The 26,958-nt window shown below is 38.6% G+C and overlaps 3 protein-coding genes across 4 annotated transcripts; 2 read left to right on the top strand and 1 right to left on the bottom strand.

The window, feature by feature from the left end:
• Positions 1 to 10: 10 nt before the first annotated feature.
• LOC110053921 (sugar transporter SWEET1-like) lies at positions 11 to 4,257 on the top strand. The gene is made up of 6 exons (XM_020760232.2): positions 11 to 179; positions 661 to 738; positions 1,329 to 1,452; positions 1,787 to 1,948; positions 2,716 to 2,835; positions 3,670 to 4,257. The coding sequence occupies exons 1-6, from the start codon at positions 112 to 114 to the stop codon at positions 3,790 to 3,792; spliced, it is 675 nt and encodes a 224-aa protein (XP_020615891.2). The 5' UTR covers positions 11 to 111; the 3' UTR covers positions 3,793 to 4,257.
• Positions 4,148 to 15,304, bottom strand: LOC110053890 (uncharacterized). The gene is made up of 12 exons (XM_089284052.1): positions 15,115 to 15,304; positions 14,043 to 14,103; positions 13,289 to 13,338; positions 12,904 to 13,094; positions 12,644 to 12,681; positions 12,495 to 12,525; positions 12,265 to 12,346; positions 8,241 to 8,482; positions 7,578 to 7,900; positions 6,599 to 6,845; positions 5,430 to 6,233; positions 4,148 to 5,021 (listed from the first exon to the last, which is right to left on the bottom strand). The coding sequence occupies exons 1-12, from the start codon at positions 15,261 to 15,263 to the stop codon at positions 4,453 to 4,455; spliced, it is 2,787 nt and encodes a 928-aa protein (XP_089140178.1). The 5' UTR covers positions 15,264 to 15,304; the 3' UTR covers positions 4,148 to 4,452.
• Positions 15,305 to 15,549: 245 nt separating this feature from the next.
• LOC110053917 (transformer-2 protein homolog beta-like) lies at positions 15,550 to 22,965 on the top strand. Of its 2 annotated transcripts, XM_020760229.2 has the most exons (8): positions 15,552 to 15,713; positions 18,502 to 18,794; positions 18,985 to 19,036; positions 19,248 to 19,376; positions 19,879 to 19,938; positions 21,489 to 21,604; positions 21,784 to 21,908; positions 22,089 to 22,965. In XM_020760229.2, exons 1-8 carry the CDS (start codon positions 15,675 to 15,677, stop codon positions 22,097 to 22,099), a joined length of 825 nt encoding a protein of 274 aa, XP_020615888.2. In that variant the 5' UTR covers positions 15,552 to 15,674; the 3' UTR covers positions 22,100 to 22,965. The 2 variants fall into 2 exon arrangements, with proteins under 2 accessions (XP_089140179.1, XP_020615888.2); XM_089284053.1 differs by lacking the exon at positions 22,089 to 22,965 and having other exon boundaries at positions 15,550 to 15,713; positions 21,784 to 22,076.
• The last annotated feature ends 3,993 nt before the right edge of the window (positions 22,966 to 26,958 follow it).

Here is a 26,958-nt window from a genome sequence, read left to right as displayed (position 1 = left end):
GTAACGCAATCTCACGAAGAAGAAATGGCATAGTGAAAGGACAAGAAACACTTGTTTCGAACAGAAAACATCATGTACATGGATATTAAACACAACTGAGAACTGATTTCCATGGATATTAAACAGTTTGTGTCATGGAGTGCAACATTATCTCAATTTGGGCTTCTTTCGACTGGAATGTAAGTAAAGATAGAACAACGAAACGCTGTGATCTCTTCAGTTCATTTAAAAATTCATACATGCGAACCAAGCTTATTTCATGTTTTGTTAATTCAGGACGTGAACGCGGGTTTGGTTGGTATGGAATTATTCTAAAAATTTAGCTACTTAGATGATATATTTGCTTTTGAAAGAACTAGCTCTTTACGGGAATATTTTTCCTAGCAACTAATTAAGCTTAAATTATTATTATTGACAAAGATTATTTGTCCTTTGGTCATTGGTCTTTCATCGTATACAAAGCTCTCTCTGAGTCTTCTCCTTCTCGTGTTACGTAGTTTGCTCTGTAGAAACGATCGACGATCAATGTAGCACTCATAAATTTTGAAATTGTTGCAATTTGGTTTACAGCTATAGTGAATCTTTAATCCCGAACCCCAGACGAGAGCCTCATGGCTCTACACCTTTTTAATCTGTTTGCCGCGTTTCCTTTCTTTTCAGACAAGTCTGTTCAAAAATTAAACAACAAGGCAATACAAAGAATATAACTTTCTTCCCATTTTTGACTACTTGTCTAAGGTAAATGTATTTTCTTGTTCTCCTGGTTTTAACTTTGTTTAGGCTTAAATCACTAGCCCTCTAGCTCTCCACAACGGCCACCTTGGGGACAGAGGAGAGTAGCCATTGTAAAGAGGTGGTCGTTATGGGGAGGTAGGGGTGTAAATAAGACACTTGGTTTTTTTCGGGGGTATAACATTTTTTTTTAATGCCTAGGGTGGCATATAAATAACAAACACAATCAAAATAAAAAGTATCAGAAATTAGAGAGGCCGTTGTGGATCAGACAGGTGGCGGTTAGTGGAGATTCGACTGTACAGTAAAACCTCTCCACAATGGCCTCTTTGGGTACAGAGGAAAGTGGTCATTGAAAACTATAAATGCAAAAGATCAAAAAAAAAGGGCGAGGGTTGAGCAAACAGCTTCTCACTCTCACTTTAAATTCTTTTTTTTTTTAATATGAATATCTTGGACTGTAAGGTTGAGGATTCACTTGTGCCTTGGGTGGGGTTTGGTTTTCAGGGTGACATTTTGAACAGGGTGTTTAGTTCACAATTTAATGCATGAAGTGCTTGAATATAAATTTCTGTCATGTTTTAATTTCGTTTTAGTTCCATTCTTTGGACAAAGTATGGCCTCCTAACAGATGATACTCCTCTATACACAGTTGGAATACTAGGAATTGTATTACAGTCTTCATATCTTCTGTTTTATTACGTTAATACAAGAGACAAGGTAAGTACTTTCCATTGGTTCTCACCTTAATCTGTCCTGGTATATCAGTATTCCTACATTTTAAACCCGTTCAAATTCAAGTTCAAATCAGCTACAAAAAAAACAATGCATCTACAGTAGTGACAATATAATCAAAAATAGAATTTAATGACATGACATCTTATTCCATAGGAAAAATATTTTAATCTCATAAATATCCCCAAGTCATGAAATACGAACCCAAAAATTCCCTTGTACGTCCCTGTCACTTTAGATCTGACTAGCCCGTCCCATTCTGGTCCTTGAATCAGCTGTTACAATGACAATTGTTTCAAATTGTGCGTTAATTTCACAGAGGCATCTTACCCAGAGGTTGACACTATCATTTGTGGGAGTGTGTTCATTGTTAACTTATATTAAGTATTATGCTGGTGATTATGATACAGCTGTCTTCCATCTTGGATTTGTTGCTAGTGGATTTACTATAGCAGTGTATGGATCACCCCTTGTAACTGTGGTAAGACACTATATTACATGTTCATTTTAATTTTTTTTCTGATTAGTGATATTTGCTTATGGCTACAGTGCAATGTTGTTAATACATAGAGTTACGTTGTGAGAACCGTTGGCATAGCGAGAATGCTTTCCTTCCCTCTGTCCAATGCCCTGACCTGGGGTTACATGTGGGGTGAGTTGGTTGTTGGTGTCCTCTCCAGTTTTCCCTCCTCCATAATCCAAGACTTGCAAAATTGAATTCGATCCCCTAGAAAACAATAGCCACTCTGTAGTTGTGCCTCTCTAGGGCCACAAGGACTCAAAGGGCGATCAAACTACATGTGAATACTACAATTATCAGTTAAGTAATGCGTGACAGAACTTTGGTAACAAAGTTTTGGACTTCGAATTATGGTGTTGCCACAGGCAACTTTCCTAGTTTCAAATGGTAACAATATCATCACCTGCAATTTCGCACGCTTTACTGTCATTGATGTCAAAGGCCAACAAAGTTGCCACTGGAAGTGAGCCAGTTGCCTGTGGCAGCAACACAAGTTGAACATTAAAACCTGGTCACCAAACATTTTGTTGTGCCTTACTCAACAACTGATAATCATATGGTTACTAAATAACAAAGATTTGAAATGTTTTGTTGTTAAACAAAGCCATGTAAAACATGAATTAAATATGTCACCAACTGTGAGTATTGTTCTCTTTTCCTGGTTTGTACAGGCATAAACTCAAAACCAGTATTGTACTTCATTTTATTTTTTTAAATATTTTTTGCAGACTAACGTGATAAGATACAAGAGCACAGAATTTATGACATTTTCCATGTGTGTGGCGACCTTTGTTGTGTCTCTTCTTTGGACAATATATGGACAACTAGTCCAAGATAATTTCATTTTGGTGAGTGGAGCATTTTGAAACTCCTTGATCATGTCCAAGAGGTGGCATGCTCAGGGAATTGGTAGTTAAAGCCAAGAGTATTAACCATGTGCAGTGAAACCCTGTTAATCCAGTCACCAATAGGCCACAAAAATCTGGCGGTATTAATGGGGTGGCCGCACTTAAGGGGTTCACCGTTCTTAAAATAAGAAAATGACTGACAGAGCTTTTGTTTGGGCCAGAATAAAGTGGTTGTAATAATGAGGTGGCTGTATTAACAGTGTGGCAGTAAGGTGGGGTTCCACTGTACCAGTCGAAATCATATTCTCATCAAATCAGTAATAGGCAAAAGTATTGGTACTAAAAGTTACAGCTGTCACATCTTTACAAAGGCTACTTCAACAGTGCTTTCAATAGGATCTGGCACCACCTAGAGCTTCAGTAGGTATTGTGGACATTCTGTTGTGAATCTCCAGCAATAATGTTGGCAGTTCTCAAAACATAGCCCTGAAGAATATGTTGTTTTGATCTTCTGAGAATTTGGAAACTTGAAATAACAGATTGGAATATTGCAAAAAGTACATTGCTCATTTTTAAAACAAAAATTCAGGTAATGCTAAGAATTGTCAGGTTCAGTGTAGTTCCAAAGAACACATGACACTGGCTGCCCTCAAATTCTTTGTGGTTCCTTGGTGTCAAGTCCAGTGCACTTACATGTACCATTTGACTGCCACATCCACAATGATTTACTACTAAGTTGTCTGTCTGTAATTTTAATTAAATCATCTCTGACTTATAATGGGACATGTATTGATCTAAGAAAGATCCTCAGACTGTGTTTATGTTCCTTTCCAGGTTCCCAATGGAATTGGTGTAATCTTAGGATCAGTACAACTGCTTCTTTTTGTGTTTTATCCAAGCACTTCACAAAGAACAATAACATATAACATGAGGTCACAACCTGTCAAACCAGTTTAGAACAACTCAAGGTTTACAATAATCAAGAAGAACAAGATTGACATACATACGTAAAATCATGTTGTTCCAAAAAAAAAAATCCATACATACCCTCCCCACAGAAGAGTTTTTGGTTTGAACCCACCTCCCCCCTCTCCCCCCCCCCCCCCGTAAGATTGGCTTCATACCTTCCATAAAACACCCACCCTTGGAATTTTCATTGATCTACTAGACTCCTTCCATAGGGTGGGTATGGATATATTTTGGAACCACACTTCATCTGCCACTCTACAGTTGTCCATTTTAATATTGCCTAGGCCTGATATTGTACTGGACCTAATTCTGTTACATTGAGATAGAAGAAATTATAAAAGAAGATAGTTACATTATTTTTAATCAAATGCAAATGATGTGATTAATATATAACATGATTAATGTATTAACAAAATTATTGCTGACAAATTTGTTAATAAACTTGATAAATTACCTGGTGTGTAAACGTCTTTGTGAACTAATTATTAGACAATAACCTAAACCTTAGCACAAAGATAACAAAACAAATATTAACAGAGGAATCCAGCTATTGCTTATTATCAGTTTCATAATGGGAATGGAGGCAAAGCCATACAGTTATGTTTATCATATTTATATCAACATATTCAGTCTGCAACACAGCCAGATTCAGTTGCTGGGGGCCTGAGGCATTGGCATAACAATGGGTTGTGCCACTTGGCCCCCACCAGACTGGGGCATGACTATAACAATAGGCTGTTGGGCTTGCACTTGAGCTTGGAGCTGATTTTGAGTGATCTGCTGTGGCATTAGTATTACAACTTGCTGTTGTCCCTGCCCCTGCCCCTGTCCATCTGTGTAACCTTGCTGTGGAATCTGAACTGTCACTGTCTGTGGACTGGCACTGGCCCCTGTAACCACACCTTGACTCGCCGGGGTCTGGGCTTGGGTAGCCTGGATTTGCTGAGTTTCAGCTCCTGTAGGTCCTGATGGGACTGGGGGGACTTGGACTACCACTGGTTTTGATGGTGCCTCGAACTTTATTCTCTGATTTTGTGGCAGTTGTGAGAGGCTCTCCTTGCTTATGGGTTGTACAGAGTGGTTGACACGCATGTGCTCATAAACTCCTGACTTCCTGATACAGATTGCACCACAAATGCAACAGTGATAATGTGAATTAAAGACTTTGGTTCCACTTGGACGAGAACAACCAAGCTTGCATCGTAGCATTTGATAACCTACAACAGGTACATGGAAAAATGGTAATTCACTGATTAGCCTTGTGATGTGGGTATGTGCAGCAGCATCATTTTTCAGACTGCTTAATTTAGTCAACATAGTTGTTAACATTTTGTGAAGACCAAGCTCACAAAGAAGTCTGCCTTGCATTCAAAAGAATAAGAACAATGTTCAAAATACGAATCAAACCAGATGATCAAGAAATCAGGAAGAAAACAGCCCCAGGTTTTTTTTGAACTCCAATACATGGTGTCTAGTAGGCAACAAATAATACTGCTAATCAAATAGACAAGAATCTTGATATACTGGCCAGCTTTTAGAACTAACATGAGAAAAATTTGGCAATTTAAGGATTAACATTCTTTAACTTTTGTGCCTGGAAGGGAAAGGTTAACTGCAATTCTTACCTTGATATCTGACAATGAGGTCCTGTGCGTGGATCTTTTTAAAGTGCTCTCTTATCCTGCCTGGCTTGTTAGGCAAACAGGTGCAGAGTGGACAGTGATACAACCTGCAATCACAGAAAGTGTTCTTACATCTGCGAACATCCAAACTGTTCTTCTCACTTAGAACAGATGGATGGCAAAAGCAGCTGGTAGCTGGAGACAAATTATTCAGAAGAACCTTGAAAACATGATCATCTCCTTTCGGTTCAGTTGATGCGTCGACCAACAATAGAGAATCCTGTCGAGGAGACTTTGCTTTTTGTTCATTTTGTGAGCTACCACTATCATCCACAAATAGTGGTTTGCTCATTGGATTTATCATGAGAAGTTTGGAAGAGTCTTGATCAGCGACAGACTGTGAACTTGAAGTGTTAGGAGTTGTAGTAATTAACTGGGTTGCTCCTGCACTTATGTCTTCTGTTTGGCTTGTAAGAACATCAGAAGATGCTGCAACCCGAGTAATTTGGAGATTGCCTTGTTCCATGCCAGATACTTGTGTTATGTTTGTATCAGGATGCTGTACTGTTGTGTTGTTCTCATCAGACATCTGGAGATCAGTTACCTGCAGACATGGTTCAAACTCCATTGCTTCGTCTGGAGCCTGTTTGGACAGGCCAGTCTCTGTATCACTTGCCTGTTCCATGTCAATATCAGTAGATTGTTCTGCTGCATATGGTGGCATGTCTGTGTTCACCTCATTGATGTTATGAAGATTACCCTGTGATGAGTCCGTTGATATTGAAGTATCTTGAGTATTTTCTCCACCTAAGAAAACATAACAGCAACTAGAGTTAAATCTCTGACATCGGACAAGGACAACATAGACTATGTAGATTACAAGAAGCCCCATTTAGTTCTTAGTCCATAGAGTGCGATGCAGGTACTAGGTGAATAATGGACATACTTTCTTGCCCTTTATCAAGCAGTCATTTAACCTGGAGTATTTACTCTTGTTTTGAGGTCAACAGACTAAAAAAATAGAGGAAGGCAGGGCACCGCTTCAAGTTAGTGCTTGAAGTCTATGGAAGGCAACGATGATCAAGCAATAAGCCATCAGAAAATCAATGAGGCTTTACACCAGTGTAATGCTGCAATCCCTTTGCCCTGTATTCTTGATAACTGAAGCACACCTTGGTTCAGCATGGCTTCTACTTGTTTGACTGTCAGCTCCTGTGACAGTTGTTGCTGTTCAGTATCAAGACTGGATGACACTGATGTCAACACCTGAAGACCTGTGCTTAAATCAGCGGCAGTGGTCACTACAGCAGTGACGTCAGACTGATCAACAGACTGTGCAAGCTGCAAAGTTTCTGACTGTTCATCCAGTGGAACCACAGTCAGAGTTTCACTGTCCTGAATGGACTGTACAAACACAACCTAAAATGAACAGATAGAAATCAAGTCAGTATTCTGATGGGAAAAAAGATGTGGCACGTCATGATAGAACAAGTGTTATGTTCTGAGGGTTTTTTTCCTTAAGGTGCAGTTCCAGAAAATATCCATACTACCCTCACAGAAGGGATTGGAATTTCCTAGAGGTTTAGGGTTCTCTAACACCAAAACATTTAAAGAAATGTATCAAGCTTAACTGGAATTTCCAGAGGGTTAAGGGGGGGGGGGGGGGCTTGGGAAAAAACCCTTAGTGGGGAGGTAAAGATATTTTCGGAAACTACACAATGATCTGCAGGTATCACTTGTTTCAAATTCCTGCTGCATTTACACAGCTGTATTGATGTGGGCTTTGATTTCAAATTTCATTATCCCAAGTGGGACCTTTGCTGTTTGAGGAGGGGGCTCTTAGAGAAAAGTGGGGAAGGACAGGGCTCAAAAAAAAAAGTGGGGAAGGACAGGGCTCAAAAAAAGTGTTGTCTGGTTTTCAAGGACAAGTAAATTTTCCTGGGGGGTGAGTAACTTTTCACTGTCACTTACCCAATGGGCAAACACCCAAGCAAGTTGTCTGCCAACAAAAATAAAAAAGAGCAAACTCAGACTTGCTCAGGGCAAGCAAGATTTGAGAGCTGCTTGTCCAAAGGGCAAGCTGGAATTCATGGGTTTTTTTCAAGTCCTGGAAGGAGGGTGCATATTTATGGAAATACTGTGAAATGTTACCTGGGTGCCATCAGATAAAGCTACCACATTATCTTGGTCTGAGCCGTCCAGTGTGGCAATTTGTGACGTGTCTAGGGTAGTGTCATTATCATCGTCATCATCCATTTCAGAATCCTCTAAAGGCCCTTCTTCTGCTTCATCTTTTGCATCCAGCATCTCGTCAATTTCACGCATGCTTCCAACTGAATGGGCTTGCAGATGGCAGTAAAGGTGAACCTTCCTCACAAGAACCCTTCCACATAGACAGCAGTGGTAGTGGGAGTTGTCGGTTATGCGGCCATTAGCTTTTGTGCACCTTAACTTACAGCGTAACATTTGATAACCTAACAAAGGTAAAAGAGTATATCTACATGTAGTTGCAGTTTACATGAAATGACAATCATATTTTGTAATTTGTGGGAAAAACCTTTAACTTGAATCCTTATCTGGAATAATGTTTGCCTATACCAATGGTTCTGCTCATTATTCGGAAGGAGTGTCCCTCATTTGATGGGGCCTGGTGGATGGGTCCTCCAAAGTGAAGATGGGCCTTTCCTTAACAACTCAAGAGCATCCACTCTTTCCCAATTTAAGCAGATTCCTGAATGTTTACAGGGATTCCCTAATTAGGGGCTCTTAAATTATTATACTAATAAAATTAAATTGCACCAACACAAACCACACCTTCATGCTGCACGATCTGCTTGCCAGAATGCATCTTCTCAAAGTGCCTGCGCATGCGGCCAGGTTTCTGTGGTTTGTTGTTGCACAAGGGACAGTGGTATCTCTTATTGGTCTTGGTACAGAAATGCTCACAGCCTGGATCTGTGCATTTGTAGATGTCCAGGTTTTGGTCATTTCCCAGCACTGATATGTGTACTGTGTGGTCTGTGTTGTTATCACCTGCAACTTCTACTTCAGCTTCCCTTAGGAGGAACAAGGTAAGGAGAAATTAAAACTTACTTCCCAAATTCTCATTCCAACAGGTTTTAAAGCTGAAGCAAGTCAAAAATGTTTTAAGTAACTGAAGGTAACAGAAGTCTCATTTAAGTCTTGGGGCACATCATTGATGGAGCTCATAACTCTGACTTGCTTCTGAAATGTGGCAGTTGCTACATGTACTGTCAAACCTCTTCTACAATGTAGTTAACAGCCACTTCCCTCTCTGTAGCAGATAGTTTTTTTTTTGTCCAAACTACATGTATGGGTCGGAAGATTCATACACTTCACCTTTATTGAAACGTCACAATGACCACATACAATCATCATTCAGTTCAGCCCCAAGGTGTACACAGGGTTCTCACGAGAATTTTGACCATCTGTTGGATTGCAATTTACAGGTGTAACAGGCTGAAGGCCCTAGTTTGGGCCCATGGGGGCCTCAACCTCTAGGGGGCTCTGGGAGCATGCTCTCTCAATACATTTTTGAATTAAAAAAAAAAGGTAAAGTCTGCATACGAGCCAAGTGGCCCACCAGGCCCGAGCTTATCCCGGTTTCTGTAGCATGAAGCGACTAGGAGTATTTCTACTCCTCCCTGGATGGTATGCTAGTCCATCGCAGGGTTACCCCCAGTATTAAGTTCGCCAGTACCCATTTATACACTTGGGTGGAGAGAGGCACTGTGAGAGTAAAGTGTCTTGCCCAAGAACTCAACACAATGTCCCCAGCCAGGGCTCAAACCTGGACCGCTCAATCCGGAGACGAGCGCACTAACCATGAGGCCACCACACCTTTTTGAATGAAGATGTTCAGAAATGCATTCTCCTTCGTTTTCAGGCAATATTTTCTCACTTTCTTCAAACATCTTTTCTGTACATTTTCGTTATCTGTTCATTTGCTCCTAAATTTGTTCTTTTATTTGCATTTGATAGACGAACTGTTCTGCTGATCAAAAACTTTTTTGCAGCACTGCCGTAACACTTACTAGTGACACCTGTGACAGGTGTTATGGGTTATGGGTTAAACTAAGAACCCTGTCCACATGTCATCCTAACATTTTACTAGTACAACCAGTTTTTACAGGCTTGGTGGAATATGATACTAGCAAATCGATGATTAAACTATCAAGTGTGCAAAAAAAAAAAACAAAAAACATAAGGACACAGACAGGTTGGAATCTTGACCTTGCAATATTGGAATCTTGAGTCCAGCAACACCACAATTATGCTACCAAATGTCCTGTGATCTATCTTAAAATTTCAGTCTGCTGTTGGCAGTTGAATCCCACCCCAGTTACTATAGTTTGATTGACCAACACAACCCTGTTTATGAACAGTGAACACATGCAGTAATCACCTGCACACCAAAGTACATGAATGCATTTATTTTGCTGGCCAAGATTTTATGCTCAGATCTAACAATTATACTGCTACTAGAAACAAATTAGCATTCCAACAAAAATATACCCACTATCATGCTATCATTAACATTTAGAAAACAGTCCTAAGAAAATAGGTGCACTGATTGGTTAAAAATCGTGTTTCAGTCTATAACTCAATGGAAACACAGAACTAGCACAAGCTGTTGACGTAATGATGGCACGAGCAAAGAGAATTAATTTACATTTTGATGATCAAAGTAAACAAACAGTTCTTCTTTTTTTTTCACGGTGTTTTCAAAAAGAAATAGAAAACACGTTCTCCATGTTTCTATTGAGTTATAGAAACACTCATGAAAGTTTGGGAGAACTCAAAAAAGCTGTGGAAACACTCGTCTATGGCTCGTGTTCCTGCAGCATTTCTCGTTCTCCCAAACTTCCACTTGTGTTTCTATAACCTGATAGAAACATGGTACATGTTTCTATTCTTAAGTATAACCAAACCCTGACTAAAAAAAATTGGAAATCAACTAATAGTTTGGTCTATGATGCTGAGTTGAAATAACAGCTCAAAAACACTTGACCATCTCTTTTGCATCATTACCATCAATTACAAAATAATACATGTATAATATATACTATGGCAACCAGTTGGGTCAACAACCAAAGATGAAACCCTTCTACCAATCTGATCAGGTATTTGGTTTCTTAAATTACTGATAAAAATTGTGGAACGTCTAGGTACATGGAATTAGCTACCCCTTATAAATGAAGTTAGCACATGTACTGAATATCCCAAGACTTCTCTCTCACCTGGAGGGTAACATTATTGCACTAATCTCAAACCAATTCAAAGCAACAAAAAATTAGAAAAACAAGCTGTGTAATTTATTACACTTTCAAAATTTTAAGCAACAATGTATCAACTTGTACAATATGTACATGGTTGAAATTTTGATTTTTGTTTGACACAAAATAAACCTACAGCTGTATTAAATTTCACTTTGTCTCATATTATACAGTACTACATGTACAGTAAGTACTGAGAAAAGGAAGTTCCACAGGAAAAAACAAACTGGATTTATAATTTCACATCAAAAGTAAACTTATTAACCAAATTTTAACCACTACTAACAAAATAAAAACAAATATTACAATTTCAATATCATTGAGTAGACATAATTTTAAAGCTCTTTGAAAAACATTATCTGAAAATGCAGCCTTTTGCAGCAAAGATAATGGGAATTGGGTCTAGACTGGCAAAATGGAGAGAGTATCTGACAAAAACAGAGTGTAATGATAACATGTCAACCAATTAGTTCTATTACTTAGTGAAATACAATTTTGACCTAAATTTCAAAACAAGCTAAACAATCCCAAAAATTATTTTGAACATGTTTTATTTTCAAGAAATTTGGCAGCTAATCAAACTGTACTCCTTTAGCTGGTTTTAATCTGTTGAAAGAAAAAGAAAATAACCGTAATTCAGCCTGCTTTCTCTTCAGAAAATTGTCCAGCTAAAAAAATTGTAACATTTTAAAAACTTTGAACATCTAACTTGCAAAAACTCCTTCCAAAATGATTTTTTAACACAATCACTCAGTTGCTTCACTTCTTTTTTAACGTTGCTGTCATTTTCTTATCAAAGTTTTCATTTCATATCACCCTTAATTCACGATAACATGCCTCACTGGTTGTTTTATTTTTTCAACTTTTTCACTTCATGTAGATCTCCCTTAACTCATAAGAAAAATTTTTCACAAACAACTTCCGCTAAAACACGATACTCAGGTGACTGTAGTTCTCAAGTAAGCAGTTTGACTATAAAAGTTCTGTAACATACATGTATAGAGTTATGCAAGTTTGCATCATTAACCAACAACTTTGTTTCTATTGGCTGTTTGAAAGTTATCAGATCATTCACTTGGCTCAATATTATTCAGAAGTTGAAAACTTGTGGAAACTAATGGGCAACTTGAAAGACTAGTGATAAATCCTAGATGCCACAGCCCTCAGATGATTATTGACAAAATTAGCCCAGAATGGGAAACAGACAAACCAGAGGATAGATGTAAGAACTGGCAAATTATCAGATGTAACATCACTTGATAATAGTACATGATGTTCACATGTAACTGCCTTGAAATGCTGTTGTCTGCCTTACTCATCACATGTGATATAGAAAACTTAATGACATTTGTCTTAAACACTCAATGGAAAATTATGCAGGATTAATTGAGACGATAGCTTGAGAAATGCAGCTTGTATTGTAACAGTATTTGACAGAAATGGTTTTGATAATAATTAGTCCTAGACAGCAAGAGAGTTGGGATAAGTTCAAAATACATGTATCCAGTGAGAAAAAGAAAGACATTGTAAAGTGCTCTTACTTTCTACTGCCAGGGTTAATGAGGCTATGACCTTGCTTTCTCTTAACAGGAGGAGCTTTGCCTGTCTTCTTTGGTGGGATATCTAAACCATTCAATTCCAAAATATACAATATAATAAGTTCTTTGATTTCCATACATGCGCGTTCTCTTTCTTAATTTGATTTATTACTATTTAATGACTACTAAAAAGAATAAAAATAAGCCAAAATAAGCAATGCTCAAATTCTCACCAAATATTGATGACCCAGCTGCACCTCCATCCTACAATCACAGACAAAAAGAGAAAAAAAAAAAGAAATCAAGAGATTTTGCTCAACCTTGTCCAATAATTCTTAACTATTTATAATAACAATGAGATGAGTTAAACAAATATTAATACCTTTTGATTCTTTAGTCTCTCCAAGGAATCTGATGACACTAGAAAACATTAAGAATACAGTGATTAAAAAGTCTATGAAATTAAATGACTCTAACCTTATTAACTGAAAAAACAACAACAACAACAACAACAACAAAAACAATGAACAGAAAGGCCCTGAAATGAGGAGGGTTCAGTGGCTTTTTTAAAGACAGTTCCAGAACAATCTTCAAGGACACTGCACACATCAGGCTTAATAGTAATAATAATAATTGACTGACCTTTCAGTTGCTCGGTGAGCTCAGAGACTCTGTCAGCTAATCGGAACAGGATTGTCTGCAGTTCAGTTTTCTTCTCACTTGCTTTTGCCTCATAGAGGTCATAACACAGAGGTGAAATTCCTATTCCAACTGTTACTGTTATTTTGTTTGCTAACAGTGCCAGAGAAATGGAGCCACTTTCAAACTCTGATCTAAAATCAAAAGAAAAGCCTGCATAAAGATCAACTTATTGAAACTATTTTTTGTTTCTGCTTCCTTAGGTCAAGATGCCGTTGATGTAGGCCTGTAGACAGGTACAGAGGAAAATTACCGCATTATTTTTTTAATAGTTCAAAATTAGAGAGAAACATACTGTACAAGGCAAAAATGATTGCTACAGTCTTACCTGAATCTTGCAAAATAAACTTCATATTTGTCAACTTCTGCCAGTTCTTTCTGTATAAATATGTATGAACAAAAACAATGTGAAGTAAAATTTAGATACATATTATAGGATGAAAGTTTCAAAATCTAGCTCACAGAAATTTATTAAGGTGCAGATCCATTTGTAACGGGAATCAGAAGTGAAGACAGGCAGAGTGATGATCAGGTGAAAACCTTTTGGTCCTTACATTTTTCAGCAATAAAGAGAGGTGTACCCTGCAGTGCTGGCCTATTTTTAATCAGTGGAAGTTCAGATTTTCTTTACGAAATATTGGCCACTATCTTGAATTTTTGAAGCAAAGGAAAGTTGGGGAAAGATTTTTACCAAGGGGGTGGGCCTGTGATAGGCAACATAACAGCTTGGTGAATGATTGTGAGGTCAAAATGGTAACTTCATCATCATCATCATCATCATTTATTTGCCATGTAAATTATAACAAAAGATAGCAACAATACTGAAAAAGCAGTGAGGAGACCTCCAAAAGAAACCACCAGGCTTATAACAGAGGCCACCTCAGAAGTTAACATATTGATAACTTTAAGTTTTGCAGGCACGGCATGACTTGTGCTCCCTAGTAAGATTGCCTGCACTGCAGGCTAGGAGTGCTGGGGAGGCATGAACCCATTTTCCTCCTGGATCTGCCTGAGATATAATTTTGATTGTACAATATAACTTCATCATTATTGATTGTTAGACAAGAATGCAAGAATCGTACATGGGAATCCAGCTGTTCTTGATCCAGTCGCAAATGCCAGACATCAACTCCATCAGAGGCACTAATAAACCAGAAAATCACATGAATTCTAACACTTTCTCATAATGTTATTTGATGTTGCAATTGTGCCTGTACATACAGTGTACATGAAAGAAAGAGGGCAGTGCTTATTTAGGGGCAAGGATCGTTAAGGAAACAACTCTTTTATTCCATCAAGATACAAAACACAACCAATACTAGCCCAGGGTGCAGGCCTGTATTGCAGATCCAGAGCATTAGCTTCTATATTTTGAAAGGGTGAAGCATTGTTCAAACATGGGGTATTTATTCAGAAGTGTCACTTAATTTTAATTTTTTTTTCTGTCCGGTGTTATCTGTTTAAGGGAAGTGCTCAGTCAAATAGATGTTGTAAATGTGCATTGAAAAAGTTTTACGAGTCAGAAATATTATAGTCCTCGGCCACAAATTTCAAAAGCAAACTATTAACCAAGACAGTGAGTAAAGAAGCTACCCCACATTCAGGGGTGCGGGCGTAGCCAGGATTTTTCAAAGGGGAGGTCACAATGTGTCAAAGTGAGGGTACCCACCAGATTGTCATGTCGACCTCCTTGGTTGTTTGCTTACAAAGCAGTGGTCACGGGCACACCAGGACACCCCCCCCCCCCCCCCCCCAAGCTACTCCCTTGACATTATTAGTCTTACTGCCTTTCCCTACGTAAATTCCTGTGTCATCCCTGGGAACCTCAGGGAAGTTGCGCGTTTTACAGTATTTTAGTTTTTTTTTCCCATGACAAGATATGCGATCTGTATGAAAATGCAAATGACGGACTACATTTCGATCCCTTCCCCAAAAGTATCCCATCGCCATGATCACAAGTTACAAATCTACCGGAAAGAACTGCCAGAGACGACCCGTTTTCTTTCAAGAAAAGGCAAATTTCTGCCGTACTGGTCGAAACGGAGCTCGACGCTACATTGCAGAGTTCATATCGGTTGGTTGATAATGTATTAGAGGCAATTCACCCACGACAAGCTAGCAAGAGAAAAACACAAATAAAATCCTGACACTTACTTTAAAATCCAAGAAGAATTGTCCTCAGGCAGCCGTGTCCACACAAGAAATTTTACAGGCCCACAAAAGACAGTAGCCTGAAGTGCCTCTACTTTGTTTGTCCTCAACAGCGAGGCCAAATCGGTGGACCCTTCTGAAGACTCCGCCATGATGGCTACTTCTCTGAGTACTTGGCCTCCCTCGGGGTGGACCTTACATGACAGGGCCCGTAAGGGGCTCAAACTGTCATTTCTCGTGCTGCCGATTATCGAGGTAATATTTATAAGTTTTCACGATTTATTTTGTGGAATTGTTACTAAAATACGTAAAATTGGAAATAATAAGCAAGAATTCTATTTTGAACGTTTTAAATTTAGCAGAAAAATAGCTCCTTGTGTTCATAAATTGTCGTACCTCGGTCGGTTCACCTTCGGCTCTCTCCGGGGCGCTTTTTGGCGCTTAGAACACTGGGAAGGCTTGGTCGTCCCTCGCGCCATCTGCTTTTCAGTTGAATGAGATTTGTCTAGCTTCTTGAGGCAATCAGCTCACATTTGTGGATATTAATATAGCTTGAAGCGAGGATGAGTGATACAGATGATAGAAATGGTTCTGAAGAAAAGGTAAGGAAAGTATTCGGCTCATTTTATGCGCCAAAATGTGCTTATTATAAACAAAACTTTGGCTACCGTAAACTATTGGGTTTTTGCTCACCAATTTCACAAGTTTGAATGACTGACAATCTTCGTTTGCCATTAGAGCAAATGGCTGTTGTCGAGAACGGCATCAAAAGCCATCAAACTGTAGTTAAATGACAAATTCCTCGGGTGGTTTTCTTGGTTGATTTTATTTTGTTTATATTTTTATTTTGGCTAGCCAGCATGAGCTTTTTAGCTTTCTTACAAGCTTATGAAATAACGATCTCAAACAATTTCTTGAAATGGGGAACTCGTTGAGTCAAGAATGCTACGAATGAGAGATCCGTCTCCCTTTAAACAGTTAAAATTTTACTTTAGTGGGAAAAACAATCGTCTCAAGAATTGTGCCTAGTACTGTAGTTCAGAAAATTCATGTGTGCCTCTTTGAACTTATACTAGCTATTAGATGGTTATGGAATGTGTGAAACTGTAACAAGAGTTCAGTTGGGCTTTAACTTGATATGTTAAGTTAACCACACAGCTCTTCTACCTTTTCTTTGGCCAGACTCTGTATGAACTGGAAATCAGAGGAATTAAAATAACACTGGGAACCTCTCTTGAAACCTGAATACTCACTGAAAATGCATGAATTTAGAGAAAGTTAACCTCGTAATCATCCTAACTGGCATGATAATAATTTGCGAGATCTACCAGAGAATGACAATCAGAACTCAGAGCCCCTGTTGGCGGCTAGATATCTAGAGTTGGTATGTCTTTAATGCGGTCAGAACTTAAAGCCATTAGACCCTATAACATTTGCACTAGGCTAACTCTACGATGATAGATTGTAACTGTTGCAAATCCATCTTCTCTTACAAAGATTTGGATATTGGAGTTTTTCAGTTTTACGGTTTTGGTCAATTTTTACACCAGCTTTGCAGTTTTCGCTTAAAATATCAGTTTTTTTGGTTTTGGTATCTCTTGCAATTTTTATTTTTTTTTTTATATTTACTTGTCTACCTATAGTTCTCAGGCAGCGGTTTTAAATGAAAATGTGTTGATCCCTCAAAAAGGAAAATTACCTACCTGTCTTCTGCTGCTGTATCAAGCTGAGCAGATTCAAGTTTGTGAATTTGCAGTTTTAATCATTGTGTTCAGTGGTTTTTCAGTTTCAGTAATTTTTATGGTGGCTTTTCGTTTCTCAAAAAAGAGCAGTTTTCCAGTTTCTACAGGTAGTCTTCCTCTGCAAAAATTTGTTTAGACTAGTGAGAGTTAAAAGTAAACAGCAAATGTACATTAGACCGTCCAAAGTTAATTACACCTTTTGCTGTTCATTTACAGAAAACAAACATTCATTTGTGTCCAAATTTCTTTCATTATGATCATTAAACTCTCATTAACACCAATATGACCTTCATTTGCGCGTAAGGAACGTTCAAGAAAAACATTTACATATGCATTAACATTCAAAATCATCAAAAGAAAAACAATACCTTCATTTGACATTCATTGACTGTAAATGTATTTTCATTTTGGTCGAAAAAAAATTCGTTGTCACGAAACGACAATCATTTACACTTTACGACATTCAGTTTTCAACAAAAGACTTTCAATAACACAATTTGCATGAGAACTAACATTCAATTGCATTATTATGCAACCATATCCATGAAGGTAACAATCTTAAATACGGTGAGACATACATTACCGTGTTTTCACCTAACGTGAAGAGAAAACAATCGCCCATTAGCGTAATTCTTTTGAACAGAGATATCTCGCCCAATTTTCCTCGAAAATTTGATTATAGAACAAGGGACCATATGTACTTTTTTCAAATCATAATTTCACAATCCTCCCCTTGCAGATATAAATTCGGCCACTTACGAAACTTTTTGCGTACAACTCAGAGGGCGCACTACAGTATTCGTGTGACATACATGTACATGTAGTGACAGTTCGATTTGTCCAGAAATGCCACGAAGAAATAGAATCGCATTTGAACACCGCGAAAGGATAGTCAGGGCTTTTGAAGATGTCAACGAAGACTATTTACTATTTACTAGTGTGGCAATTGAAGGATAAATCGTTCAGCGAATTTGATATTCTATCTTTCAAAAATAAATGTTATTATGGTTGTAATGTTTGTCTCGCCGCATTAAAGATTGTTACCTTCATGGATATGGTTGCATAGTAATGCAATTGAATGTTAGTTCTCATGCAAATTGTGTTATTGAAAGTCTTTTGTTGAAAACTGAATGTCGTAAAGTGTAAATGATTGTCGTTTCGTGACAACGAATTTTTTTTCGACCAAAATGAAAATACATTTACAGTCAATGAATGTCAAATGAAGGTATTGTTTTTCTTTTGATGATTTTGAATGTTAATGCATATGTAAATGTTTTTCTTGAACGTTCCTTACGCGCAAATGAAGGTCATATTGGTGTTAATGAGAGTTTAATGATCATAATGAAAGAAACTTGGAAACAAATGAATGTTTATTTTCTGTAAATGAACAGCAAAAGGTGTATTCAGAGTCTTGTTAGTGTCATGACTTTTAGTTTCTTTGCGTATGCACATATATTCCACTGAGGGGTTTCATTAGGGCTGGGCAGGAACGTTTTTGTTATAAATAAGTTCAGTTCAAAACCTTTTGCCTGCCTGTGAAAACCAGTTGCCCTCCTACTGAAAATGTTAATGAGTCCCCTGTATTTTGTTTCTTAGACAAAAGTATATGTATGTTATTGAATGAACCGTTGATGCCATAACATTGCAGGATGTCAGTGATAGAGATGATGAAGAGCAAGCTGGTGAGTACAACGGAGCAGGATCCAGATCAGCTTCCCGTTCAAGGTCTCGCTCAAAATCTCGCTCTAGATCACATTCAAGGTCTCGTTCAGGATCCCGTTCCAGGTCAAAATCTCGCTCCCGATCTGATTCCAGAGATAGATCAAAGTCAAGGAGTCGAAGTCGTTCACGCAGACGCCGTTCTCGTAGCAGGTCACGTTCACATTCAAGGAGGAGGCGAAGATCCCGATCTCGCAGTCCATATCACTATAGGCACAAAAGGTATTGTATGTGGTATGTGTTTATAGTATTGCCAGATATAGCAGGTGCTGTTGGTTTAGAAATTTTACACTGTTTTGGGGGAAATTTGAAGCAATATTATTTTGACCTTAAATCTCTAAAAATGCTAAACATTAATAATATTTCTCTCAGTTACTCAACAGTATAGTTTTGTTTTTATTTCTTCTATCAGATCAAGAAGTGTTTCACCCCTGTCCTCAAGGAAACGTCATGTTGGGAGTCGGGTAATTCTAACTTTTCAATGTGCATAGTCTTTATAACTTGTAGACTCTTTGATTTTTTGACAATGTTTTATTTTGCTCTAATGCATGACCCCAGCAGCTCTGCTGATGGTTTTATCCTGATTAATAAAGTTCTTCAGTTCACTGAGTTCAGTTTTTAGCAGATTTTACTGCAGTTAATAATAAATTGATATTATTCCTCTTTTCATGACAGGATAACCCAGAAGTGAGCTGTTGCCTTGGAATTTTTGGACTAAGCTTGTACACTACTGAACGAGATTTAAGAGTGTACTTTGAAAAATATGGCACTGTTGAATCAATCCAGATTGTCTATGATCGCCAGGTATGAAACTGTATACATGTATCATGATGGCTTGGAAACTTGAGAGTTAATGAAGCAGTAATAGACAATTCTCAGACTGGATCAATAGCCAGCCCACCCAGCCAGTGACTTGTCTTTATATGAAAAATCAGTGTAGATGTAAGTGGTTGATAGCACTGTAAATTAGACCATGAGCTTGAGTTTTCTATGGGCGAATAGTCAACAAAGCTAGGGAGCTAACTATCACTCATAGAAAACAAGGGCAAATAGTTAAATTATTGTTTTAGTAGACACTCTTAACAGCCCAAAATCTACAATTTGTGTATTTTTAAGCCAAAATTTAAGAATAATTATCAGTGTCAAGAGCAGTGTGTGTGACCATTGTTTATCAGTGAAGAGAAAATGACAAGAGAACCAATCATAGAACACAGCTGAGTGGCTACTAATTATTTACATGTATAGTATGGCACACACTCTTACCGGTGCTATGTAAAATTTTACTTATGTTGTTTCAATAATGCAGAGTGGCCGCTCAAGAGGGTTTGGATTTGTCTACTATGAAGCACCTGAAGATGCAAGAGAGGTTGGTTGCACTGATATTTGTTTTCTGACTTAGTTATGTCATATTTTTGCTGCTGGCATAGGGCAGCCTCCTATTTCTGTCCTGTTATCTTGACTTCAGGTTGTCTGTTTGTCAGTAGTTCCCAGGCCTCACTACGTAGAAAGTCTGCGATTGGTGAATTTGGGATGGACCAACTTGAATCTGAGACCTTGTGCTTTGACCGTTCGTTGAGTACAGTTGTTGATGCAAAAGGAAGCATTCAAAGAGATTGATTATTTTGAAGTAGTTGATCTCCTAAAACAGCGACAAAAACACGCCATTTTGTTCATGACAAATTTTTAAAGTCCAGGCGTTCCAACCAACTTTAGGCAAAGAGCCTGGAAACCAATTTTCATTGTCCAATGTAATGCCTGGTTACTAAGTTGCAGAAGTCCAAGAACAGAACAACAAATTCTTCATGTAAAATTCTACAGAAAACCTGTGGTAAATGAAACAGATCAAGCATATGTCAAAGTTGGCAGGCATGATGTTTAATAAGTTTACCCTGGTAAAGAGCTTAAAATGTGGGTAAAACTTTGAAGTGCTTTTCGTTTCACTGTTGTTCGGTACACTGGAAAGGCTTTATTATCAATTTTTTTAGCTGTTAAAATTTCTACGTACATGTAATCCAGTGTGTTTTCTGCATAATCAACACATTTTTCTGCATTTTCCCCCCCAAAATGTCAGATGGCATGTATTTTCCTCTTGAACTGTGTTGCTCATTCCTCTTGGTGGCATCTAAAGTATGACACCACAAAGATAAAAGCTTCATATACCAACTTAAGATCCCCCAGTGGAGGTGCAGTGGCCTCATGGTTAGTGCACTCGTACCCATGTGATATATTTATGTCTCACCCCCACGGTCTTTCTACATGGCGCAGCACTTCACTTCCAATATGGAACCCCTAGTTTACAGTTATCTTAATGTCGCTTGAACTTGAAAGTTTTCTCAGCAAACTTTCTCTCTTGTTAGTCTCGCTTTCTCACAAAGACTGGCCTTTACCATTCGCCACTCCTTACATGAGAAAAAAGATTGTCAAAAGAAGTGTCAGATATTTGGAGTATCCACAAATGCCATTGAGTTGGATTAAAACAGAGCTTAAAAAGGAAATTTACTTGTACATGCACAACTGTACTAGGAAATACATTGAAGAGTTTTAACAAGTCACTCGAACAGTGAATGTTACTGAGTCAAAAGCAAAGTTGGTTTATATATACTTTAGCATCTTTCTTTTCCTGATGTCAAACAACACTGTAAAAACACTGTAAAACAACAAAGATATTACTTGGCCAGTCAAATGCAAGTGGCAATGCAAGCCAAAACCAAGTTGACTAGCAGTCATTGTGCGTAGTGAGATGGAGCAAAAGCTAACGGCCTTAAAAACCTGTTAGTTGGAAAGGTGCCCATGTGCAAATGCTTCTATTATCACTTGTTATTAGTAATTTATTGGTGTTTGTCCATGAAAAGTCCTTGGAAAAAGGTTGCAATCTTCCGTTTGAACCCTGTAAACCCATCTATTTTCCTCTTACAGGCAAAACAGTGCACCAATGGTTTAGAAATTGATGGTCGGCGAATACGTGTTGATTACTCCATCACCAAACGAGCTCACACTCCTACTCCAGGAGTCTACATGGGAAAGGCTACACAGTAAGTTCCAGTGCTGTTGTTGATCCTCACACCCACAGCAAACTATGCAGTGTGAAGGGTCAAGGCTTTTACTAACAGCCCTGTCTGCCACGACACGAGTAGTCAAGTTTATAACCTGCATGTACCTGGTGTTTGCAGACTAGCTGCTAAATGCTTACAATCCTCTGACTTTCTTCCAGGCACCGAAACTACCGGAAAAGTCACTATGATGATTACACCCGTGACAAGGAGTACTATTCAAGGGACCGTCATCGAGATTATTATGGTAGCAGTGGGTATCGCTCTCGCTCTAATACACCACCACGTGAGTATGGACATTGTTTTATGCCATGATCCAATGCTAGGTCATCCTCCTTACAAGCAGACAATGTTTGATTTTTCTTTAACAAATGTTATTCAAGTAATTTCTGGTAATTTCTGATCATGTTGGTTTTGTTTCGTTTTGTTATTTCTTCCACTGACTTGTTCCTTTTGTCTCTTTCAGGTCGTTACTGATAATGAGCGAGATGTGTGGTATTATTTATACAATGCTTACATGTATCTGTCTGTAGATTATCACTAGACAATAGAAGACTACATAGGAATAGGTGTAAGCTAGAGCTTATTTTAGCTACAGTAGTTCTGATCTGCCCTGAGGTAAAAGATACTTGAGGAAGCATGTGTGCGGATGTGATCCCCCTCCATTTTAAATATGATAGAAGAACTTGTGATTGGTTAGATTTGTCCGTGACAGATATCTGAACATTCCTGCAGATGTCACCAAACTGTCACGCAATGAAGAAAGACCGCTTGACAAGCAGCCTTCAATTGAACGCTTCCATGTAAATTACTCTTCTGTTTAGCTCACTTTGTTGTATTATGCTTAGTAATGCTCTAGTTAGGCTCAAGCAAGCACTTTTTAAAGTCTCATCGTCGTAGTTTGTCTTTCTTTACAATGCTTTTGTTGGTCCAACTATTAAGAGACCTTTAACTTGTGAACTTTTAAGTAGAAAAACATTGGCATGTGTGTTACTTCCTTGTAAGATCCTTACATAAGTGATTCATAAATTTAGTGAAAAGGTTCCGTTGCCAGAAGCCGTCACATGTTGTTATTTTACAAACAAAATTCGTTTGGCCCTTGGTGCGCGGTGAGTCTTAACACCAGTATTTTTCTAGTTAGGAGGGCGCAAATTAACACAAATAATGTCATTAGATTTTCACTGAAATGTTTTGAGGCTGGAAATGTGTAAGTTACCCAATGGATATTTTGATTTATCAGTTTTGTCAAGTATTTCTGTAGATGACTGTTTTGCCGAGTTAATCAAACAGTTATTTTATTTGTTTTAAAATTTGTAGCGAAATAAAGTGCATCGTTTAGCTCGTTTGTCGATGTTAACTTAATTTTGTTCTGCGACAGGGTAGAAACAAGCATGAAATATGAAGATTTCGAAGAAAGAGCGAAGACAACGTTTGGTTGTGAATTTTGCAAGTAGTGCAAGAAAGAAGAAAAATTGAAGATTGAAGCAATTAAGTTCAAAGTGAGAAACGAGGGAGAAAATGAAGAAAGAAAGGGGAAGATTCGGAAAGGAAGGGAAAAGAAAGCGGAGATCGATTCGAGGAGCAAATGAAGTAGTAAAGGAAGGGAAGTTTTGGAAGAAAAGTCGCCAAGTCGTGGCAAGAATAAATGAAGATTGCGAAGAAAGAAAATGTCGCCAAGAAAGCGAAGTTGAAGAAGAAAGAAGACGGGAAGAAATTTCCTGAAAATCGCTTCTTGTAGAGGACAGGTGAAGAACGGAAAAATTAGCTTTACCTCTACAAGTAAAATGAAGATATTGCAAACGAAGATATCGTTGAAATTATGAACCGGCGATTCGAAGAATTACGGAAGAAGAAATCGATTCTATTCCGTGCAGGTAAGGTGGAAAACTCAGTTTTTCATGTTTGCGCCAAAGTTTTGTTTCGAAAACGAGGCCTTTCAGTCGCTAGTATTTTTTCATTGGCGTTTGAACGAATTTACCGTAATCGGAGCAGGTGAACATTTCTTTGCACTTTTTTGGGGATCGCATAGTCACTAAAACTGCTGAGGAATGTCCAATGAAAAGGAACTTCTTATGCCGTCGTTTTCATACGAAGGAGAAAGTTGGCTTTCGCGCGCTTCATTCGTTTACCGCGCTTCACGTTCTTCCCCGCTAAGCCGCGCCTGTTCTATAGACTAATTCGCTCCAAATTCAACCATTTCTCTACTGTCGTGAAGGGGTTAAATACGGGAGTCACTGAAGATCGGATCTGTTAGGCGCGCATTTCATATTTCAGGAGTGCTTACCGTTATCTGGGTTCAGCACTGCTATTGGTAGCGACCCAAGTAACGCCTGTGATGGAGAGTAAAAGAGCGTTGAGTGTTGTTCAACATTAAAAGCTCTGGCATAATTAGTTCCCGGTCCTCAGTCACGTGATTGAAGCTGAATAAAGGTATTTGTTGTGAGAAAAATGATGACTCCTTATTGAGTTCCATGTTACGTTGGGATCAGTCGACTAAGTTGAGATTTGACTGTGAAGTAGGCTAGGCTAGGCGATCGAGAGGTGTCTAACACGTAGTCACTGGACTGCATTTTAATCTTGATCTTTCATCAGCCCCACGCCATTGCGTTTTAGCGGGTGTGTCCTACGCGCCGGGTAACTGTTTCGCTAAACTTGCTTTTTTCGACGAACTCGAGAAAAAATAGAGGGTCCGTGTACAGGCTACATTTTAAACAAAATTTTCCATTTTGGTATTGGTATTCTGTACATGAATCCTTTTTCCCAATCCCTTGCACTTGACACTATTGGATAACAAGCGGGTAGCAAGCGCGAGTGAGAAGATTAGGGATGTAATGGGCGCGGGGGACGACGAGAGGTGAAGCGTTTCAGCAGTTGGTTAGCTCGTTTGTTCCTCTGCCAGGTAAGGAATCGGGGTATACATGGGCTGGTCATTCCTTCAATAAAATAGTTACGTCGTGAGCGGCGAAGATTAACAACACTTGCTGGCCAGTCCTGAGGAAAGCGCCAAGCTACTCTCTTTTCCGGAGAATCTCGATGTTGAGTTTGAAAGACGAAATTAGCCGGTTTCGTGACGTGATATCTTGACAGTCCAGGCTAAAACTTGAACTGGATATAGTTTCCTATAATTTCATTGGTTCATACCGGAGCTCCTGCGCACCAGAGGCGCGCGAGCGGAACCCCATACCTTAGAAAATTTGGTAATCTATCGATCTCAAAAACTTTTGGTTGTCACGTGACATCCATGCTATAATTAACCGCGCGGCCATGGGCCGAGCGCGGTTCATGTTCTACCCTTGGTTTATTTTTTTTTATTAACCGCGCGGCCATGGGCCGAGCGCGGTTCTAGGTTTACCCGTGGTTTATTAACCGCGCGGCCATGGGCCGAGCGCGGTTCTAGGTTTACCCGTGGTTTATTATTTTTTTTTTTGTCGGTGACCAGACGCAGACCTCCGCTCGGCCAAATTCCGAGTCACGCAACGTGTGATGTTTTTTCCGCCAGAAGCTGTTAAAACATTAATACACGGATAATTTTACGGATATTGTTTCCTTTGTTGTGGGTAAAATATATTTTCTTTTGGTTTTATCGAAGCGTTGGATTCAAAGGGATTAATAAATACGCTAAAAAAAGGTATTACGTCAGCCATGGAATGCGTTAACGTTGCAGCTTTCACTTTCGCTACGTGACTAATAAGATCGTGTTTACTTTGGAAGTTTATTTCGCCAGAAGCGACGGTCATTAATTTATTTGCAAGTTTGCGAGTATTTCTTGTGGTTTTAGGCAAATGAAGTAAATTCTTTGGCTCTTTCATCGCAGCGAGTTCATAGATCGGAAGGAAAATGAAATATTTGCAAGCCAAGCAAAGAACATGTCAGGACATGCAATGATTACGTCATTGGTAGGGAAATAACCACCGTACTAAAGATAGCCGTCGATAACGCAATTCTTGAATTATGTGACTCGTGTGACTTCTTTGCTAGCCCTTTACTCCAGGAAAATATTAAATTTAAACTTGACTTTTAAGAAAGAAAGCTGTTGTTAATAGTGTTCGTATCTTCATGCCCATACATATCCCAAAGAAAGTTCCAGATTAACACTATTACGTCATCGGAGATTTCGCAACGGCTACGACTGATGGTGCAATAGTAGTCTGTGTTGATCAAGTGATGTGATGTCTACAGTAATCAATGAATCATCAAGGATTACTTTCGAATGTACACTACGTTGCAACTGTAGTGCTAAGAAAATAGTTCAATTTTAAAAGCGCGGTTTTAAGATCTAACAGATCTTCTTGTTATTTTTTTTTTGTCGGTGACCAGACGCAGACCTCCGCGCGGCCAAATTCCGAGTCACGCAACGTGTGATGTTTTTTCCGCCAGAAGCTGTTAAAACATTAATACACGGATAATTTTACGGATATTGTTTCCTTTGTTGTGGGTAAAATATATTTTCTTTTGGTTTTATCGAAGCGTTGGATTCAAAGGGATTAATAAATACGCTAAAAAAAGGTATTACGTCAGCCATGGAATGCGTTAACGTTGCAGCTTTCACTTTCGCTACGTGACTAATAAGATCGTGTTTACTTTGGAAGTTTATTTCGCCAGAAGCGACGGTCATTAATTTATTTGCAAGTTTGCGAGTATTTCTTGTGGTTTTAGGCAAATGAAGTAAATTCTTTGGCTCTTTCATCGCAGCGAGTTCATAGATCGGAAGGAAAATGAAATATTTGCAAGCCAAGCAAAGAACATGTCAGGACATGCAATGATTACGTCATTGGTAGGGAAATAACCACCGTACTAAAGATAGCCGTCGATAACGCAATTCTTGAATTATGTGACTCGTGTGACTTCTTTGCTAGCCCTTTACTCAAGGAACATATTAAATTTAAACTTGACTTTTAAGAAAGAAAGCTGTTGTTAATAGTGTTCGTATCTTCATGCCCATACATATCCCAAAGAAAGTTCCAGATTAACACTATTACGTCATCGGAGATTTCGCAACGGCTACGACTGATGGTGCAATAGTACAGTCTGTGATGATCAAGTGATGTGATGTCTACAGTAATCAATGAATCATCAAGGATTACTTTCGAATGTACACTGCGTTGCAACTGTAGTGCTAAGAAAATAGTTCAATTTTAAAAGCGCGGTTTTAAGATCTAACAGATCTTCTTGTTTTTTTTTTTTGTCGGAGACCAGACGCAGATCTCCACTCGGCCAACTTTGAATTACGCAATCTGTAATGTTTACTCGCCAAACTTTGTTTCTTCAGGGTCAACAGAAATCTCAGATTACAAAACTACGCCGAACCTACACGTTGCAAAAAAATCTCTTCAAAA

Source organism: Orbicella faveolata, unplaced genomic scaffold, assembly GCF_042242905.1.
Source record: "Orbicella faveolata isolate gen_17 unplaced genomic scaffold, um_ofav_v1 contig_13, whole genome shotgun sequence".
In the NCBI taxonomy this organism is placed as follows: domain Eukaryota; kingdom Metazoa; phylum Cnidaria; class Anthozoa; order Scleractinia; family Merulinidae; genus Orbicella; species Orbicella faveolata.
This window is presented reverse-complemented; position numbering and strand designations above follow the sequence as displayed.

Excerpts from the sequence above, each read along its gene's own strand:
- LOC110053890 (XM_089284052.1), bottom strand. The coding sequence starts at position 15,263 with ATGGCGGAGTCTTCAGAAGGGTCCACCGATTTGGCCTCGCTGTTGAGG. Across the intron at positions 12,526-12,643 it reads AGAGACTAAAGAATCAAAAG|GATGGAGGTGCAGCTGGGTC; the intron begins GTATTAATATTT and ends CTGTGATTGTAG. Across the intron at positions 8,483-12,264 it reads ATTAACCCTGGCAGTAGAAA|GGAAGCTGAAGTAGAAGTTG; the intron begins GTAAGAGCACTT and ends GTTCCTCCTAAG.
- LOC110053921 (XM_020760232.2), top strand. The coding sequence starts at position 112 with ATGGATATTAAACAGTTTGTGTCATGGAGTGCAACATTATCTCAATTT. Across the intron at positions 180-660 it reads GGGCTTCTTTCGACTGGAAT|ACAAGTCTGTTCAAAAATTA; the intron begins GTAAGTAAAGAT and ends CTTTCTTTTCAG. Across the intron at positions 1,949-2,715 it reads GATCACCCCTTGTAACTGTG|ACTAACGTGATAAGATACAA; the intron begins GTAAGACACTAT and ends TATTTTTTGCAG.
- LOC110053917 (XM_089284053.1), top strand. The coding sequence starts at position 15,675 with ATGAGTGATACAGATGATAGAAATGGTTCTGAAGAAAAG. Across the intron at positions 19,377-19,878 it reads AGATTGTCTATGATCGCCAG|AGTGGCCGCTCAAGAGGGTT; the intron begins GTATGAAACTGT and ends TCAATAATGCAG. Across the intron at positions 19,939-21,488 it reads CACCTGAAGATGCAAGAGAG|GCAAAACAGTGCACCAATGG; the intron begins GTTGGTTGCACT and ends TTCCTCTTACAG.